Genomic DNA, 19,867 nt, shown 5'->3' with positions numbered 1-19,867 from the left:
AGCCAGCAATCACACACAGCCCTGTCTTGGGCAGCCAGCCTGGTGGACAGCTCACCTTTCTGCAGCTGGTGCACCTCCTGCTCCCTCTGGAGAAGCGTGTCTGCCTTCTCCTGCAGGGCCTGCTCCTTCTTGTGTACTGTGGCACTCAGCTCAGCAGCCTTGGAGGGAAGCCCAGCATGAGACGGGCTGGCATGGATCCCCACTTCCCAGTACTCAGGATGCCTGTGAAACCCTCCTGGCGTCCACAGCCTAGAACAAGCCCGGGGCAACCTTTGTTCCTACTGACTCGCACACACCCGTGCTCTCAGGCAGGCCCTCCGTAGGGCTCTTGTCTCTCAGTGCTCCTCTGGCCCACAGAGGGCCAACTGGATGTGGCTGTTTCACCCAGCCTTCTAACATGCTGTGTAACCAAAATTTCCCTTTACTGAGTGCCTGAGACATGCCAGCACAGGGTGTATATGATGTACATAACTCATGCTGGTGTCTGGAGGTGTGACTATCCTAAGTCCTCTTCAGAGGTGACTCTGGAGCTCAGATTGGTAAAGGGCTCATTGAAGCCAGTGACCCGGCAGGGGCGGGGTCAGATGCTTGGCCTGTCTCCGAAAGCAGACTTTCCTCACAGTTCTTCTGAGAGCTCAACCAACTGTATGTAGGCTTTGGGCCAGTTGGCACAGACGTACTACCTCACAGAAATGAAGTTCAGTAGGTTCCTGGCTGATGACTTTTCTCTAGATTATGTTTATACAATTAATTATGGCCAAGAAAAGTCAGCAAAGAGCATCCTACGGGTAAGGGTGTCTTTGTAGCATCTCCCAGCATCCTAGAGACCATAGGGGATCACACAGGTAACTGTCCTGGGGACTTGGCATTCTACAGATGTGGCCTCCAATAATTCCACAGCAGAGGGCACTCGTGGGACTACAGAAGCATCATGGGTTTGGTGTGCTGAGGTGGCCCACCTGTTGCTGGAACTCTTCCCTCTGCTTCCGCACTTCTTCCAGTGCTTGAGCCATGGCCACACTCACAATCTCTCTTTGGCTCCATTCTTCCTACAATTCAGAAAACAGGACATTGATCTCCAAAGCTCAATCCACATTTTCTTAGCTGTACACTCCACCTGAAACCCAACAGAGGGGCTCTGTGGTGCAGGAACAGATGAACATTCTTTCCACTTCCCTGCATCCCTCTGATGACTACCCTGGAGGACAGCACACTAACTTCTCCGGAAATGGGCACACCACTGAGGGCTGGTGGTCCCACGGGCACACCAGCCAGTACTCAGGCCAAGGCTAGGGACCCAGACTTGAAGAGCTGGTCTAATACTATCAACATGGGACAAGAAAACACTCAGGCATATGTGAATGTTGACTAGAACACTCTGGTTATAAGAAACAAAGTAAGAAATTACTGAATTTTTTTTTTTTTTTTTTTTGGTGGTACTGGGGTTTGAACTCAGCCTCACAATTGCTAGGCAGGAGCTCTACCATTCTGACAGCCCCAATTACTGAATTTTAATAGGGCAAAATGTAAATTAAAAAAAAATAGGACAAAATGTCATCAACTCATCAAAATGATCCCACTTATAGGAGAGAAAACTGAGGCTCTGAGAGGTTAAGTGATTTGCCCAAGGTCCTAGAGCCAGTAGGCAGCATAGACTGAAAGCTAACCAGCTATAATCCCTGCTACTTGGGAGGCTAAAATTGGGAGGATGGTGGTTCAAGGCCAGCCTGGGCAAACAGTTTACAAGACTCCATCTCCAAAATAACCAGAGCAAAGTAGACAGGAAGTGTGGCTCAATTGGTAGAGCTCTTGCTTTGCAAGCATGAAGCCCTGAGTTCTAACCCTAGTCCCATTTGAAAAAAAAAAAAAGCCTCAGTATGAGTCCAGGGCCTTTGTATATCAGACCCTCCCACCCACAGTATTTCCTATGAGAGCAGGGATGCCTAGCCAGCCTTTCCAGAGCTCAGGGACTATTCTGGGGATAACCACTCCAGTTCTAATGCCCATGCTTGACAGCAGCCCCTAGGTACAAAGTACAACTTCTCCGGTGCCTGACTACTGGCCAGGGAGATGTTGTGGAGACAGCGTGAGGCAATGTCTGTTGTTTCCGAGTACCTGGAATCCTCTGCTCTTTTTGGGTAAGTGGTTCACTGTTCCTGTCCCCCATTCCCACCGTGAAATTCCACATGGCCTTGGTAGGGCTGTGAATAACCCTAATTTTGTGGCATGTGATTCAAGCCTGGCCAATCACAGTATCTCATCTCTTGACCAAATAAATACATCTAAAGGGTGGCTCTGCGAGCAAAGATGAACAATCAGAATTTCTTCTTATATTAGGATAATTTACATGCTGAAACTGAATAGAAGAAGCCTTCCTGCTCCTGGGGGTGCTCAGCTGGAGTGTTCCAAGCCTAGAACTGATGTTCACTCCTGCAGTACACAGTCTATATGACGGAGAAAAGCTCTAACACTGAGGACCAGGGACAGACCACAGCAGGGAGGACCCGGTCCAGCCAGTGTTTCTAGGTCTGGGAGCTGCCCCACTTTTCCTCAGAAACCTCCTTAGGTGAACTTCAGGGACAGCGGCCTCACAGTGTACCTGGCTTTTACAGACAAGGAAAAGCTAGGGTCTGAACTGGAAAGGCTGAAGGTGGGACCCTGGCTGCCCCAGACAATACCCCTCAACAGGTCCACCAACCACCTTCTACTGCCAAAGATGGGTTTAGAGAGTGGCTCTGTTGACACAGGGGAAAGAGCAAGAGGTTTCAGTGTGGTGGAGATGAGGAAGTCCAGGCTGGGAGGATGCCAGGAATGCTAGTTTCTGCAGGGGCCTTTCTGGGACAATTTAGGAGGGGAGAGACACTTGTGACTGCTGATGTCTAAAAGGGCAGGAGGAAGAGGCATGTGCAAGAAGGCAGGAAAGCAGACCAGGGTGGAATGCAGACTCACAGGGCCTCTATGCCGGGAAACTGCCCTTGGCACATTTCATCTGTGGCCATGTTTGATCCTCAGAGTAATCCCCTTGGGTCAGGTGTTATCATCTTTCATTTAAAATAAAGAAAATAGGGGACTGGTGGAATGGCTCAAGTGGGAGAGCACCTACCTAACTAGTGTGAGGCCCTGAGTTCAAACCTTGGTACTGCCAGGAAGAATGGAAGAAAAGAAAGGAAGGAAGGAAGGAAAGGAGGAAAGGAAGGTGGGAGGGAGGGAAGGAGAAAGGGAGGGAGGGAAGGAAGAAAAAAATGGGCCAGGCATAGTGGTGCAGAACTAATTCTAGTACTTGGGAGACTGAGGCAGGATGATTGAGAGTTTGAGGGCAGTCTTGGCTACACAACAAGACCTTGTCTCAAAAAATAATGGACTGGAGGTATGGTTCAAGCAGTAGAGCACTTGCTTTGCAGGCATGAAGCCCTGAGTTCAAACCCAAGTCTGACAAACAAATGCTGGGGTTTTTGCACAGTGTAGAGTGCTTACCTAGCATGTGAAAGGCTCTGCATTTGAGCTCCAGAACTGCAAAACACACACACACACACAAACACACACACACACAGAGAGAGAGAGAGAGAGAGAGAGAGAGAGAGAAAATGGATTCCCTCTAGTACCCAAGTGAGGGACCAGGTTGGGATATAGAACTGTGTATATATGGTGCCACAGAGCTACATGAGATTCCAGACAATGGGATTCAAAGTCCATACTACCAGCCCAGGTTCCCTGCAGCAGAAAGCAGGGCCTGTACTTCACAGGAATTGCCAGGCCACCCATAAGTGGCTGCTCTTGTGAGTGTGGCAGGGAATCAAAGAACAGCTGTTTGTAAAATATAAATTAAAAAAATCCAAATACACGTGCACCAAATTATAGCCCTTTAAAATACAAGCAAAGACTGATAGCAGTCAAAGCAGAAAGAAACAGCTGAAGATCTAGCAGACTCCTCTCAGAAATGGGGGAACAAGTGACAAAATAAGTAAATCAAAGAGAAATGCAGACTTCAAAAGTTATTATCAATGAATTTGACAGAATTAGCATTAACAGAATACCCCATCTTAAAAACAAAAAATATGTATGCATTTATGTGTGTATCTATTGGTCTATTTTTTTCCCCACCATACTAGGAATTGAACCCAGAACCCTGTGCTTGCTGGGCAAAGTGCTCTTGCCCTGGCTCTTTTGTTTTTATTTTGTTTTTGAATTAAGATCTTGCCTGTGTTGGCCTTAACTCATGATCCTCCTGCCTCTGCCTTCTGAGTAGCTGGAATTACAGGAGTGAATCACCATTCTTTTCCTAACACATACATACTTTTCAAGTGCAATGAAACATTTGCCAAGATAGACAGTAGGCTGGGGTCATAAAACAAGTCGGAATAAATATCAAATATCTGGCCAACACAATATGAAACCCCAAATATCCAGAAAATTCCCCATCCAGAAAGTAGCTACATGTTTAAATGGCCTGGGTGTGCTGGGTTTCGAGTTACTGGCCTCTTAGCCCACAGACACACTTCTACCTTGCTTGGCAATGCTGGGCCTGGGTCCCTACGAACCACATTTCTGCTTCTCCACCTGCTCTATCTTAACCTCTGCCAACAGGGGAGCTCCAGGGAGACGGGGAGCCAGAGATAGAGAGCACACCTGCTCCCTCCTGGGGCTTCCCCTTCCTAGGTGGGCAGCAGTGGTGTCCTCCTGAAGCTGCTGCTTTCCTAACCCTTGCCGCTGCACCCATTCATCGTTGCGTCACAGTACACACTAGCACCAGTTGTACAGATCTGCTCTCTGAGGTCTGATAGTCAAGTCTGTGGAGCCTACCTTCTCATTCTGAATTTAATAATTCCAGCTCCACTTTGTCCTTAGTCTGAGGGTTGGAGGCTGCTCCTGCATTTGACACCTTTGTGCTATCTTTCACCTGTTTCAGAAGTAGCAGTTGAAAATTTCACAGTGGAATACTTATTCTCACTTGAATATCTGGGGTGGCTCCTGTCTCCTGACTGGGCCATGAGTGACACACTGTATGTTAGAGAGTTTCTATTATTCTCATGTCTAAGTTTCCTACAGCTGCTGTAACATATTGCCTTGAACTTACTGGCTTAAAAAAAAAAAACAAACCAGAAGTTGCCAGGTGCTGGTGGCTCAAGCCTGTAATCCCAGCTACTCAGGAGGCAGAGATCAGGAAGATTGTGCTTCGAAGCCAGCCTGGGCAAAATAGTTTGTGAGACCCTAACTTGAAAAAAACCCATCACAAAAAAGGGCTGGTGGAGTGGCTCTGAGTTCAAACCCCAGTACCACAAAAAACAAACAAAACAAAACAAAAACTCCCCAGAAGTTAATCACCTTACAGTTTAGGAGGCCAGAAGTCCAAATGGGACCCTATGAGTCTCAGTCACAATGTTGGTAGGCTGTGCTCCCTCAGGAAGCCTCTTCAGCTTCTAGAATTGCAATCCCTGGGTCCATCTTTAGAAGCAGCAGTGCAGCATCTTCAATTCTCTTTTTGATTCTTTCTGTCCACTGTATAAAATGTGCTTCCACTTTGCTATTAGGACTCTTGTGATCTCAAGACCTTTAATCATATCTGCAGAGTTCCCTTTGTCATATAAGGTGACTTTCACAAACTATAGGGATTAGGATGTAGATATATTTGGGGTCATTACTTAGCCTACCACTCAGTTTTGACAAGTTACTTCTTTCTAGAATTTTATCATTTCATGTAACTTTTTTGAGACAGTGTCTCACTATGTTGCCCATGCTGGCCTCTAACTATTGATTGTCCTGAGTGCTGAGATTGCCCAGCCTCACATAACTTTTAAAATGTGTTGACATAAAGTGTTTGCATTTCTTATCTTTTTTATATCTGTAGGATGTATAGTAATATTTCCTTTGTTATTCCTGACATTGTTTTGGCACTTCTTTTTTTTCCTTGATCAGTCTCATGCTAAGTTTAATAAATTTACTAAGTCTTCAAAGAATCAACTTTGGGTTTCTTTGATCCTGTTTATTATGAAAGACTCTCAATTCTATTTATGCTCTTATATTCATCATTTCTTCCTTTGTGGGTTTTATTTTTTTTTTACATTTTTTATTTTCTGGTGGTACTGAGATTTGAACTCTGAGTGTCATGCTTGCTAAGCAGACACTCTACTGCCTGAGCCACTCTGTCAGTCCTTATTGGTTGTTTTTTTAAATGACTTTTTAGAATGGATATGTGTTTCAAAAAAAAAAAAAAAACTAGAATGGATATGTGGCTCAGTTTTCAGTTTTCCTTCCTGAAAGGTGCAATTCAGACTAAATTTCCTTCTAGGTAGGGCTTTAGTTACACCCATCAGTATTGGTTTATTGTATTTCCCTGTTTCTTTAGTTTGAATTTTTTTTTTTTTCAGTACTGTAGTTTGAACCCAGGGCCTAGACCTTGAGCCACTCCATCAGCCCTTTTTTGTGAAGGGTTTTTTCGAGACAGGATCTTGTGAACTATTTGCCTGGGCTTGGCTTCAATCCTCTGGATTAGCTAGAATTACAGGCATGAGCCACCAGTGCCCAGCTTCTAATTTCTACTGTGATTTTTTTGTTTTCCTTTTGATCTGTGGGTGATATGAAAGTGTCTTTCACTGGAGTTTGAACTCAGGGACTAACACTTGCTTGGCAGGCACTCTGTCTCTTGAGCATTCTGCCACTTTTTAAAACATTTTCCCCCTTTGTAAGTCTGGAACTTATAAATTTTTTATTAATTTTTGTGATCAGCCTATAGATTACAATATGCATTTTTGTCTTATCAAAGTTCAGTCTCTCAATTTTAATTTTTTTGGTTGCTGGGTATTGAACCCATGGCCTCTGGCGTGCTTAAGTATGCACTGTATCACTGAGCTATATCCCCAGCCAAAGCCCAGTCCTATTGGGTATGTCCATCCTATTCCCAGACCATGTAAGGGCTGAGAACAGTGACTGAATTTACCTCCCCTGACTTCAGTTATTTTCATCTTGTTTTTTATTTTACATTAAATACTTATTAAAATAAATCATTGTTCTTCAAAAAGCTTATTCAGATTTGCTCTTCATTCCTCTTACCCCCTAACTTGTACTCCCATCTAGAATTTTTCTTTACCTAAAGGATATTCCTTACTATTTCTTTAGTTTTTGGTGGTACTGGGGATTGGACTCAGGTCTTGAGCTTGCCAGGCTTGAGCTGTGCTCCCATCCCATTAGTATTTCCTTTAGTGCTAGTCTATTGAGGACTAATTCTTTGTTTTTGTTTTATTGGTTTGCTTTAGTCTACCAGATTTTAAGATTTATTTGGCTGGGCGCCGGTGGCTCACGCCTGTAATCCTAGCAACTTTGGAGGCAGAGATCTGGAGGATCGAGGTTCAAAGCCAGCCTGGTCAAATAGTTCACGAGACCCTATCTTGATGGGTATTTACCCATCACAAAAAAGGGCTGGTGGAGTGGTACTGAGTTCAAGCCCCAGTACTGCACACGCACAAAAATTTATTCTGTTTGGATTTTTTCAGTGATTGCCTTTCCAGGACTCCACTAACACGTGACAAAACATTTTGTATCCTAAATGTCTCATTTCTTTTCTGTATTTCATCCTAGATAGTCCTTTCCTCAATTCTCTCTTTAGGTCTAATCTGCTGTTAAACTCATCCTGTTTTTTGGGTACTGGGGATTAAACCCAGAGCCTCAGAGGTGCTACACAAGAGATCTACCACTGGGCTAACATCCCAGTCCTTTTTAAATTTTATTTCAAGACAGGGTCTCACTATGTAGCTTAGGTTGGCCAATCCTCCTTCCTCAGAATCAAGAGGATTATGGGTATGACATAGTGCCTTTTTTTTTTTTGGTGCTGGGGATTGAATCCAGGGTGTCATGTATGCTAAGCACATGCTCTGTCACTGAGCTGTACTCCATCACTGACCTGATTATCTTTGATTTTGTTTGCTTTTTCTTGTTGTCCAGGAACACTAATAACAGAATCACTTTAATACAAAATTAGCAGAAGAGATTTTTCAGGGCTATCCCTATATTCTTAAGTTAGTTCAACCCAAGCTGGAGCAGAAGCATGGCACAGTGGTGCATGACTGTAATCCTAGCACTTGGGAGGTTAATTCAGGAGGATTGAGAGTTTGAGGTGTATATAGTGACAGAGAGGGAGGAAGGAAAGAAGGAAGGGAAAGGATTTAGCATTCTCCTGGTTTTATTGCCATGGTACTTGTATCTCCTTTGGAGTCTCTTTATTGGCTCCGCCTTTTGTCTGAACTGCAGAATGCTTGTATGACCTTGGCCTTCACCATTAGCCCTGTTCAATATCTACATTCATTCTGTGGTCCTTTGGTTGTAAATTCTTCTTGTTTGCTCTGCTGACACGCTTTCTAACTTACCTGTCAATTCTGAACCTCTGTTCTGATTTCCAGACTTGTTACCCAGAAGACTACCAGATTATGTCCCAGACACCTGTGAATGGCATTCAGTTCCCCAGTGGTTCTCTGGGCAGGTAAGGTTTTGCCTACCCACCCCCAACCAGCCACCTTCAAGAGACACAATGCACTCTTGCAGCCTTGCCCCCCATAACAAAGACTCATCAGCCTCAAATGTCAACAGTGCTGAGGTGGAGAAACCCTGAGTTACACAGACCAAACTCCTTTTTCCCTCACTCCCTTCATTTAATCAGTGGCAAGTTCTAAAAGCTCCATGTTTAGAATACATCCTGAATCTGAATACTTCTTCCCAAGTGCTACACTAACATGCTAGTTATCTCTGGCCTATGATACTAAAATGCCTTCTGAAATGTCTTCCATTCTCTGTCTGCCTGACTTACAGAAATTTCTCCATGCAGCGGCAGTGCAATCTTTTTTTTAAATGGCAACACTGGGGTTGAACTCAGGGTCATATACTCATTAGGCAGGTGCTCCACCACTTGAGCCATGCCATTAACCCTTTTTTCATTGGTTATTTTTCAAATAGGCTCTTGTGTTTAATTAATTAATCAATTAATTAATTTTTGTGGTACTGAAATTTTTTAACTTAGGGCCTCACGCTTATTAGGCAAGCACTCTACCACTTGAGCCGCTCCTCTCAGTCCTTTTTTGATTGTGGGTATTTTTGAGAGAGGGTCTCTCTTTCATTTTGCCTGGGCTGGCTTCAAACCTTGATCTTCCTGATCTCTGTCTCCTGAGTACCTAGGATTACAGGCATGAGCACCTGGCTCAGAGAAATCCTTTTAAAACAAAGTTTCTTCCCTGCTTCTCCACTTAAAACCTGCAACGGCTTCTCATTATATTGCCTAATCACTGCTAAGTTCCTCACTGTACTCTGCTCCCCCTGCCACTCAGGGGCAGCCTTGCTGGCTTTCCTACTGTTCTTTGAACAGACCAAGGTTTTTTCCTGCCTCAGAGTCTCTATATTTGGTATCTATTCTGTGTGGAACATTCCTTCCCCAAATATCTACATACCCTCTCACTATTCAGATCTTTTGGTGAAATTAACAGCAGACTTCCCCAACCTCCATACTGAAAAGCACCCTCTCCTCCCTCCTCTATGTCCTTCAACTGCTTTGTTTTCTTTATTGCATTTGTCACTAATTGCAACTTATTTACGGTCTCTTGTTATAAGTTCCATGGAAGAGGATCTATTGTCTGATTCATTGCTTTTTTCTAGCACCTACCATGGTGCCTGACTCAGGCATTCAAATGTTTGCTAAGGAATGGAAAAAAAAAAAAAAAAAAATCCAGCTGGGTGCCAGTGACTCACGCCTGTAATCCTAGCTATTCACAAAGCAAGCTGCAGACCTGGAGTTCAAGCTCCAGTAACACACACACACACACACACACACACACACACACAAATCCAACTCCAAGGTGCATGTGATACTGCACCACTGCACTAGTGCCTAAGCTGCTCACCAGATGCTCACTGAAAGCTTGCAAGGGGCAGACTCTAAGTCATGCTATTCTCAAAGGTGTCTGCCAGAGGATCTGCAAACACTTGGTGTCAGGACCAAGCCTCACAAATATTCCAATTACCCATCATCCAAGGGGGCTGTGAAGTAGCTGTAAGAAAGTGGCTATACAGCTATGCCCAGGGAATGACGGAGGCAGGATCTCAATGAAGCACAAAGTTCACAGAAAGGAAAGGGTAATAATCCAGCAGACTGTTTCTTCCTTTCTGAACAAGGTCCCCAATACAAAGTTCTTTATGCTTTCTTAAGGTCTTGCTTTACCCATCCTGCTGAAAAACAAAAAGCCTGAGGGTGTTGTGATAGCATAACTTCCAGGCAGCTATCGATAATGACACAGAGGAAAGGCTGGGCCTCTGGGATAGAGGGGAAGGCCAGACTAGCCCTGCCTCTAACTGTAGAGCTTAGACAAATTACTTGCACTCAAAACCTCAATAACATTAATTGCCAAGTGAACACAATGGTTCTATATCCTGGACTCTGAGAGGACTGAGTAAGGTGAAGCTTTCTAGCAGAGGCCTAGCAGAAATACTGAACAAGCACTGATTCCTCTCTTTCTCTACTGCACGTGCGACACTTTCACTTGGTCACTCCAAATACTCATATGAAAGATATGAACTATTGTGAAACTCTGATTATTAGGTAAATACCTTTAGCTTCTTTAGTTCAAATTGGTGATGTTGTAAAGAGCGTTCACATTCAGTTTTGCTTTCTTTAAGGGCTGCATTTTCTTGTTCCAGCTCTCTCTGAAAATTGAGAAGAACACATATAAAAAGAGAAGGTTTTAGGTCTGGCAAAAGAAAAGGTTTTAGGTCTGGCAGAGTAGCTCAAGTGGTAGAGCACCTGCCTAGCAATCATGAGGCCCTGAGTTCAAACTCCAGTACATCCAAAAAAGAAAAGGTCTTAATCAACCTATTTTCTCCAGGGCACCAGCTGATCTCTTTGACATGGCATCTTTGAAATGCCCTTTCTTGTAGTCACTGCAAGGGTGGGAGTTACAAATAGCATGGGGGTCAGAAAGAGAAACTAAAAAACTCCAAGGGCTGGGAACATGCCTTGGTAGTAGAGCACCTGCCTAGCATGTGTTAAGGTTCCATTTCCAGTACCATGAGAAAAAAAAACAAAACAAAATCTAGGTGTGGTGGTGCATGCCTATAGTCCCAGAACTCAAGAGGAGAGACCAAGTCAAAAACAACAACAAAAAGCTCCTGAAAAAGAATAATACACTTCTGAAGACTGTGGGGAAGCTGGGTGCCAGTGGCTTATGCCTATAATCCTAGCTACTCAGGAGGCAGAGATCAGGAGAATCACAGTTGGAAGCCAGTCCAGGCAAACAGTGTGCAAGACCCTATCTTGAAAAAAATCCATCACAAAAAAAAAAGGGCTGGTGGAGTGGCTCAAGTGGTAGAGCACCTGCCTAGCAAGCATGAGGCCCTGAGTTCAACTGCTAGTGTGAAAGAAAAAAAAAAAAAAAAAAAAAGAAAAAAGAGACAGAGAGAGAGGAAAAAAAAAACAACAAAAAAAGTAGGGCAGACAGATACCATGGAAAGGGAGAAGCCATTACGGAAGAGCAACATGAATTTCAGAAAGAAAGGGAAGAGGCTAAGACTAGTCAGAAAATACTGAGAAGTCCCTGTTGGGCACAAGGAAAAGGAAAATCCATGTGCTCTTGATTTCTGTAAATAGTAGCCTTTACATATCCAGTCTCATAAGCAGGTACTCATTGGAAAGATGTGAACTGCTCTATAAATTCTCTCCCTAGCTTAGGGGCGGGGTGCCGTTCTTCTAGTTAAGTGTAGGGCAGATTCAACTGTGCCAGTACTCCTCCCTACTCCACTCACCATCCCATGTTCTGCAGCAGTCTGGTCGGCTGCCCGTACCTGCTCCAGAGCAACGAGCTGGGCTTCCAGTGCATGGGTGCGCTCCCTGCACTGCTGCTCTAGGGCAAGGACCTGCTGCTGTGCAAGGCTGCTCTCCTGCTTTGCAGTGGCCTGCGGGAAAACCAGAGGACAGTGAGTCAAGGGACAATAGTTTTAAAGAGGGGCCTTATTCTGGAACTTTGTGGCCCAAAGATGGAGCCAATAGAAATAGCTTTCCCGCCCCAGTGCTGCTGAGAACCCCTGCAGGCTCTGCAATTGCTGCTGCACCTGGCCTACCTCGATATGTAGAGTCTGGCAATGGACTGGATCCACTGCTACACCCTTACAGTGTGTGGGGATGGCTCTGGGACACAGGCCTCCTTCAGCTACTCAGTGGGCTTCTATGACTGAGGGTTTCCCCAGAGCCGCAGAAAAATACAGTGGTGAAGAACAAAGGCTTTGCATAAGAAAGGTGTGGGTCCTGTCCCTTGCTGACTGTGAGCACATGGGCAAGTTACATGGGCTAGTAGTTACTGATCTTTCTGATTCTGCCTCCTCTATACAATAAAGAAGACAGTGCAGCTTCTTAGGTGCTGGGAGAGCTAATTGAAAACAGGTGCAAAGCACTCTCCACAGTGCCTGGGCTGTGCCAAACAGGAAACCATTGCTGGCTACTTTTTTTTAGCTTCTAACTCATAAGCCCACCTAGGGCTATGAAGACTGGCCATGCCCTTCCACCAGTTCTGACCTGGTCTCCACATTCTTATTTTAAGCTGAGGTTTGACCCCCTTGAGGAGCTGCCTCTAAATGCCCCAAAATAGTGCAGGACCAGAGGCCGCATGACAGGTGGGAGCTACCAGTCAGTCCAGGTCTCCAGGTAACTTGGACCCTCCAGCAAGTTCTCATGCCCTCAACTTGCTCTGTCCTCCTTCTCACATCCAGGATAATAACTGTACTGAGGTCAAGTGAAGGTACTGTTGCAGATGCTGGGAGTGCATGTGGAGCATCCGCAAAGGCACAGAGGGAAAGTCCAGGACCTGGTGCACAGGAAGCACTCACGAGCTCCTGGATCTGTGCTTCTTGAGCAGCCATGACATCCCTGTTCTGCCTGAGCAGCTCCTCAGAGGCCTGCAGGCTCTGCTCCAGTTCCTTCACCTGGAGAAACAGAAGCATTCTTTCTGTTAACAAGATGAGCAGCTTTACTACATGGCTTTAAAATTCAAACCAGGGCTGGGGTGCTGCTGCTCAGTGACAGAGCATGTACCAAGCACAAGCAAGGTCCTGGTTTCAGTCCTCAGCACTGCCCTTCCCCCCAATTAAACCAACTTACATCAAACAGAACATGGTGAAACAAGAAAAACGATACCCTTAAGTCTATCATTATACAAAAATAACATTCTAATATCTTTCCTTTTAGTCTTTAGGATATTTTTTACAGTTCTGTATATAGTTTTAATAAAACAATGTAAAACTTTGTATGTTCCCACACACTCATAAATTTTCCTTTTTGTGTTTCCATGCAATCTTTAGACCTTAGATTATTATTTCCTTGAAGAGTATTTCATACTTTACTAACCCATCTGCCTATTATACTGGCACCTGCGTTGTTTTCCATATTTTTCCATTTAGAATAATGTAGTAGTTAACGGCCCCACCCAAAATTTTTTGACCTAGTTTTGAATTACTTCTTGGGACAGATTCCTAGAAATACGATTACTGCTCACAGTATGAATTTCGGTTTTACTCAGGCCACAAATACTGACCAAGTCTGACTATTTTCCTGGTTCTGCAGTAGGACAGACACAGCCTGACCCATGAGAGTCACTGTCCAGTTCTGCGTGGGACTGAGCTCTCCAAGGTGGCAATTTTATCTGACTGAAGCTTCCTTTGCCAAGTTCCCTCAGAAAGCGCTCTTGCTTGCAGAACAGTCTGGCCTTGAGGAGACTTACTACTGAAATGTAAGCACCAGAAGGCTGTAGCCTGGCAAAGAAGAGGGAAGCATCTTCTTTTTTCCAGGGCTTAGAATGGAACCCAGGCCTCACACATGCTAGGCAAGCACTTTACCACTGAGTTACAGCTAGCTTGAGGATATATATCTATGTTTTTAACTATAGCTATTTTTTTTTTTTTTTGCAGTGCTGGGGCTAGCTGAGAAGGATAGTTTTAAAGCTCAGATTCCTTACATACATTCACACAGAAGATTTAATTAAAATAGCCCATGGAGCCAGGCGCTATTGGCTCATGCCTGTAATCCTAGTTACTCAGGTGGTAGAGATCAGGAACATCTCGGCTTGAAGTCACCCTGGGCAGAGAGTTCACAAGATCCTATCTTGAGAAACCCTTCACAAAAAATAGGGCTGGTGGAGTGGCTCAAGGTGTAGGTCCTAAGTTCAAGTTCCAGTACCAAAAAAAAAAAAAAAAAAAAGGCACCCATGAATAGGGTTTTAGTATTTCTACACAGGCAAACAGTAATGTTAGTAGTCCATGATTTATTAGTGGCAGAGCCAGGACTCAAATCCAGCTTTTGAAACTCAGAAAATATCCAGCCAAGCCTCAATTTAGAGGCAGAGCTCAAGGAAGATTCACATCACCAAAAGGTTAAATACAGGGCTACCACATGACTCAGCAATTCTACTCTTGGGTGCAAGTTCACACAAAAATCTTGCACACTGGGGCTGGGGTGGAGTTCAGTGGTAAAACACTTCTCTAGCATGTGCAAGGCCCAGGGTCCACTCAACCATAAACATAGATGTAAAAATTCTAAATAAAATATCAGGCAACTAAATTGAGATGTTTACTATAAAACTAATACATCAAGAGTTGTAATCCAGAAATCTGATATGACAATGGTTCATCAGAGAATCTACTAATGTAACTAACCATATATGTAAACCAAAGGAAAAATTGTGATTTTCCCAATCAATACAAAGAAAGCATAATAGATTTCCGTATGTTTATGATTTAAGCAAACTAGAAGGAAACCTTCTTAACTTTATAAAGATTAAATACAAAAAACCTACTGCAAATTTCATAGCAAATGAAGAAACGTCAGGCACATTCCCTTTAAGACTGTGAACAAAACAAGGATGCCTACTATCACTGCCACTGTTCAGTATAGGACTGGAGACCCTTGCAGATGCTGAGGACAGAAGGAATAGGAGGTAGAAAGATTGGAGGAAGATAAAGCTGCCATTATTGGTAGCTGATATGATTATCTGCCTAGGAAAAACAAAATAAATTATACAATATCAGAATAAGAGATGTCAGCAGGGGTGCAATATACAAAATCAACTAAAAATATAGCATTTTGGGGCTGGGTATGTAGCTCAGTGCTAAAGCAATTGTCCTGCATGTGCAAGGCCCTGGGTTCAATCTATAGCACTGCAAAAAAAAAAACAACAAAAAACCAATTGAAATAATAACCAATTTTTAAAAAATTAAAAATAAGATATCATAAACTAAGAGTTCTGGGAATTAATAGCTCAGCCAAGAAAGTAAGATATATACTGGGAAAAATGTAAAATTTTAGCAAAGAACACAAAATAATCTGAGTAAATGGAATTTACTTATATTTTTAGAAGCAATTAGTAACTACCAAAAACAGTAATTCTCCCATATAGTATGCACATTTAATGCAATCTCAATAAAAATTCACTTTGACTGAATATTTTAGGAACTCAAAAAATTAAAAACTTTAAAGGTCTACCTTTAGCTGGATGCCAGTGACTCACATCTATAACCCTAGCTACTTCAGAGATTGAGATCAGGAGTATCACAGTTCAAAGCCAACACACACAAATCATTGTGAGAACCTATCTTGAAAAAAAAAAAAATTAAAAGATCACAAAAAAGGGCTGGTGGAGTGGCTCATGTGTAAGAGTGACTGCCTAGCAAGCATGAGGCCATGAGTTAGAACCCTAGTACCAGCAAAAAGAAAAAAAAAAAAGGATCCATCTTGAGAAACTTTGAGTAAAGCTGGAGCCTTACTTAATACCACAGAAAGAGGGTCTACCTGTACATGAACTGGAGATTAAGTGAAGGTCAAAATTATAAAATTGATACAAAAAACATGGGATATCTCTCTGACTTAGGAGCAACAATGGATTTCTTAAACAGAACTTCAACTCATGTAGCAAATAAGTAAAGAATTATGTAAAACTTCAGAATTACATGGGGTTGAAAGTATGGCTCAAGCAGTAGAACACCCACCTCACAAGCATGAAGTCCTGTGTTCAAACCCCACTATCATCACCAAAACAAAAAAAAAAAAGGTATCAAAAACAGTAAGGGAAGCCTGGTGCCAGTGGCTTATACCTGTAATCCTAGCTATTTGGGAGGCTGAGGTCAGGAAGATGGAGCTACATGTACAAAGTCAACAGACTGGTTCAGCATTGAAACTGACAAAAGATTAGGAACTAGAATACACAATGAAATCCTACAAACCAAATATAAACTTGAAGCCCCCAAAGAAAAGCAAAGGTTATGAGTGGACAATTTAAAAGGAGAAACTTTATTAATTAACATAGCAATGAAAATATCACTTCACACTCACTAAGTGGCAAAAAACAAAACAAACCCTACAAGCTGTGACAGGCCAGTGCTGGAAAAGAGGAATGGAGATTTAGGAACCTTCATGTATGCTAAAGAGAAGAATCAGGTGCAGCCCTCCTAGGAACTGTGTGTTTCCTACTTAGTCACATTTTCTACCTTCCTTAGTGGACACTGGGAAAGGCTGTCCACTGCAGTGTGACCTGGCAGGGAGAGGAAGGTGACTGACTTGGATGTCTCTCTGGCATGTAGTAGATAACTACACAGCACAGCAGGTAAGCACAACCAAGCAGACACAGACAGAAGACTGAGCAGTTGAAAGTAACAGAGAAGACAAAGCCATAGCTATATCTTTTACATAAAGTAAAAACTAATACATATAAAACATTGTTTCTCATTTTAAGGCTAATTTCACAATAAAATAATCTATATTAACCACATTTCCCTATAGGAGGGGCCAACGTGAATAGCGAGATAAAAAAATAAGAAAACAACTTTGTGTGGAACAATGATAGTAATGTGACAAAAGTGAAGAAAGTAACTAACTAAATCCTGTGTAAGATCCAAAAAATAGTCCCTTGAAATGAAAAAGCTCTGATCAAGGGGATTCTTAGCCACACATGTCATCTAACCAGGTGAATACCCAAATAGAGAAAACACAGGGAGTAAGGTCAGTACCCGAGTCTCCAGAACGTCAATGGCTTTGGCCTGGCTGTTTCTGACTGCCAAGAGCTGATGTCTGGTGTCCTCCAAATTCTGTTCGGCAACTGTTTTCTATAAGTTAAAAAATGAGTAAAAGAAAATAGTCATTTTTCATTGAATAATATTAATTGATGCCTGCAACATGCTATGATTTGTCCTATGCAAAGGGGATGCAAACAGATCCCCCCACACCCCACCACCAGCAAATTAGGATATAATCCACATATCATAAAGCACACACACACAAATTGCCATAGTCCTTTGTCCCTGAGGCTGGGGCAAATAACTAACAATAACAACAACGAAAAAACCAAACACTAGAGTATAAACACTGCAAAGAGGGTGTACTAAGTGGAGACAGGGCGGCAGGACCAGTGCGAGTTTCCCAATTCACAAGTGGCCAGGAGCTGGGGAAGCATCCATGGGTGAGGAAGTTGTGAAGACCTTGCCCCTTCTGGGAACTACAACATCTCAGAAGCCAAAGCACAGTGGATTTAGATTAAGAAATGAGACTATAAAGTTGGGCAAAAGGATCAGACAGTGACAGGCTCTTTAATGCTACAAAAGGGAGTTTGAACTTTTATCCTGGTTTTTTTTTCTCTTTTTTGGTATTGGGTTTGAACTCAGGGCTTCAAACTTGTTAGACAGGTGCTCTACCACTTGTGGTACCCCCCGCCCTGAACTTTATTCAAATAGGGTCTCTTCAAAACCCTGGCATTAAATTTACTTGGGATGGCTGGTTAAACTTGATGCCTTATTCTAGGCCTAATAAAATCAGAATTTCTTGGGGGTAGGGCCAGATAATATATGCTTTAAACATACTCCCAAAAAACTCCTATGCACTCTAAACTTGACAATAATCATAATGGCACAACAATGATTATGTTAACAGCTGACATGTATTAAGACTACCATGTTCCAATCATCATTCTGAGCACTTGACATACTAATTAATACTAACAACAATTCTGAGTCAATTCTGTGTTTGGTAAAGTAAGAAATGCAATTTTGTAGAGGAGGAAACAACCACAAAGAGATCAAGTCACTTGTCTAAGTCACAGCTTGTAAGTAGAAGAAGCAAGATACAAAGGGGCATCTGATTCTAGAAATTACTATCATATTCAGTGTAGATGTGGAAGAGAATTATGGAAGATTGTAGGGAGTGATATGGTCAGAAATGTGGTCCAGGAAAATCAGTTTGGCAGGAAGACTGTTACGGGTGAAAGAGATACTGGGTGGGCCAGTCTGGAGATTTCCAATGCACACTAGCACAGTGTTGCTGGAAGCCTGGAGCACAACAGTAGCAGGGGAGATAGACACATTTGGCTGAAACTGACTGGAGACATAGTGAGTCTACTCTAGGATGTGCCCCAAAGCCTGGGCAGTCACCTTTGTCATGATGAGGCCAATTACTGAGCTACAAAGAGAAGGAGGGACAGAATGTGTGCAGAGAATGAGCTCAGGCCTGATGAGAAAGTTTGCCTACACCATGAGGCAAGAGGCCAGTCTGTTCAACAGCAATCTCAGCTGAGGAGAATCCTTGGCCCAAGGTAATTCTTGCTTATGCCTAAGGGAGATGGAAGATGGTAACTATTTTCCTTGCCTATTGGAGAGTTGACAGGGTAAGGAAGAGCAGCGCAGTGAGACAAGACAACTCAAATGTGTAAATCACCATGTGATCAGGATATGATCTGTTCACAGCTATCTCTGAATAAAGCTTCTACCTTCCTTAAGAAACATACAGGTCTACAAGGCTGTTTTTTTTTTTTCTTTTTTCGGGGGGAGAGGGGGGGTTTGGTGTTATTGGGGTCTGAATTCAGGGCTTTGTACTTGCTAGGCAGGTGCTCTACTCTATGAGCCATGCCTCCAGTACTTTTATCTTTGAATCAGCATACATTAATAATCCCAGGGAGTTCCTCTGTGATAATTTCATACATGCATAGAGTGTACTTTAAGCAAGTTTACCTGCTCCATTATACCTCTTCCCCATTTTTCAAACAGTTTTGGTGGGTTTCATTATGCTGTATTTATATAGACATGTATTTGGCATACTTCTGTCCTCTTTACCCCTCAGTATCCTTTCCTTTCCTGAGATAGGGTCTCACTTTTTGCTCAGGCTGGCCTGGACAGCGATTCTATTTTATGCTTCTTGCCATAGCTGGGATGATATGCATATACCACCACACTCAGCTTTTATCTGTTGAGATGGGGGTCTTACAAACTTTTTCCCAGGCCGGCCTGGAATCATGAACCTCTTGAGCTTTCAGTCTCCCATGTAGCTGGGATGAAGGCGTGCCCTACTGCATCTAGCTATTTATTGACTTGAGGTCTTATGAACTTTTTGCCCAACCTGGCCTTGAACCATGATCCTCTTATCTCAGCCTCCCAAGTAGATAGGGTTACAGGTATAAGCCACCAGTACCTAGCTGTAAGACTGTTTTTGATGTAAGCAGAACAAGCTAAAGTTGGATACGAACCTAGGTGTGGTGGTGTATGCCTATAGTCCAAGCTTCTCAAGAGGGTGAGATAAAAGGATCACTTGAGCCCAGGAGTTCAGGGCCAAAACAGCTACAGAAAGTTGGAAAGAGCTGTCTCTCACTCAGCTGGTCTGCTGACCTTTAGCTTGAAAACTAAGGTGAAATCCCAAGAGTCACCACTGCCTGTCTGATGGCAGTGGCATAAGGAGAACACACATTACCTCTTTCAAGAGTTCCTGCACATGTTCCTCTCCTGATAAGTTCTGTTCCAGTCTCTTCTCTAAGGATGTGACCTTCTCTTGCAAATGTGTGATGAGTTTTTCTTTTTCTTGAGTTTCAGCAGTGACCTG

The 19,867-nt window shown here is 43.2% G+C and overlaps 1 protein-coding gene across 5 annotated transcripts in view; it reads right to left on the bottom strand.

The window, feature by feature from the left end:
- Golga1 (golgin A1) overlaps positions 1-19,867 on the bottom strand; it is a 59,230-nt gene that overhangs the window by 16,198 nt on the left and 23,165 nt on the right. For 4 of the 5 annotated variants that reach the window (XM_020159249.2, XM_020159251.2, XM_020159248.2 and 1 more), the window contains exons 11-17: positions 19,739-19,864; positions 17,017-17,112; positions 12,850-12,945; positions 11,773-11,922; positions 10,582-10,677; positions 960-1,049; positions 56-158 (exon numbers count right to left, since the gene is read on the bottom strand). In XM_020159249.2, coding sequence (XP_020014838.2) covers positions 56-158; positions 960-1,049; positions 10,582-10,677; positions 11,773-11,922; positions 12,850-12,945; positions 17,017-17,112; positions 19,739-19,864 — 757 coding nt within the window. The remainder of the gene's footprint in view (positions 1-55; positions 159-959; positions 1,050-10,581; positions 10,678-11,772; positions 11,923-12,849; positions 12,946-17,016; positions 17,113-19,738; positions 19,865-19,867) is intronic. The other variant, XM_020159250.2, reaches the window with a different exon arrangement.

The sequence above is a fragment of the Castor canadensis genome, chromosome 13 (genome assembly GCF_047511655.1).
Source record: "Castor canadensis chromosome 13, mCasCan1.hap1v2, whole genome shotgun sequence".
Classification (NCBI taxonomy): Eukaryota; Metazoa; Chordata; class Mammalia; order Rodentia; family Castoridae; genus Castor; species Castor canadensis.
This window is presented reverse-complemented; position numbering and strand designations above follow the sequence as displayed.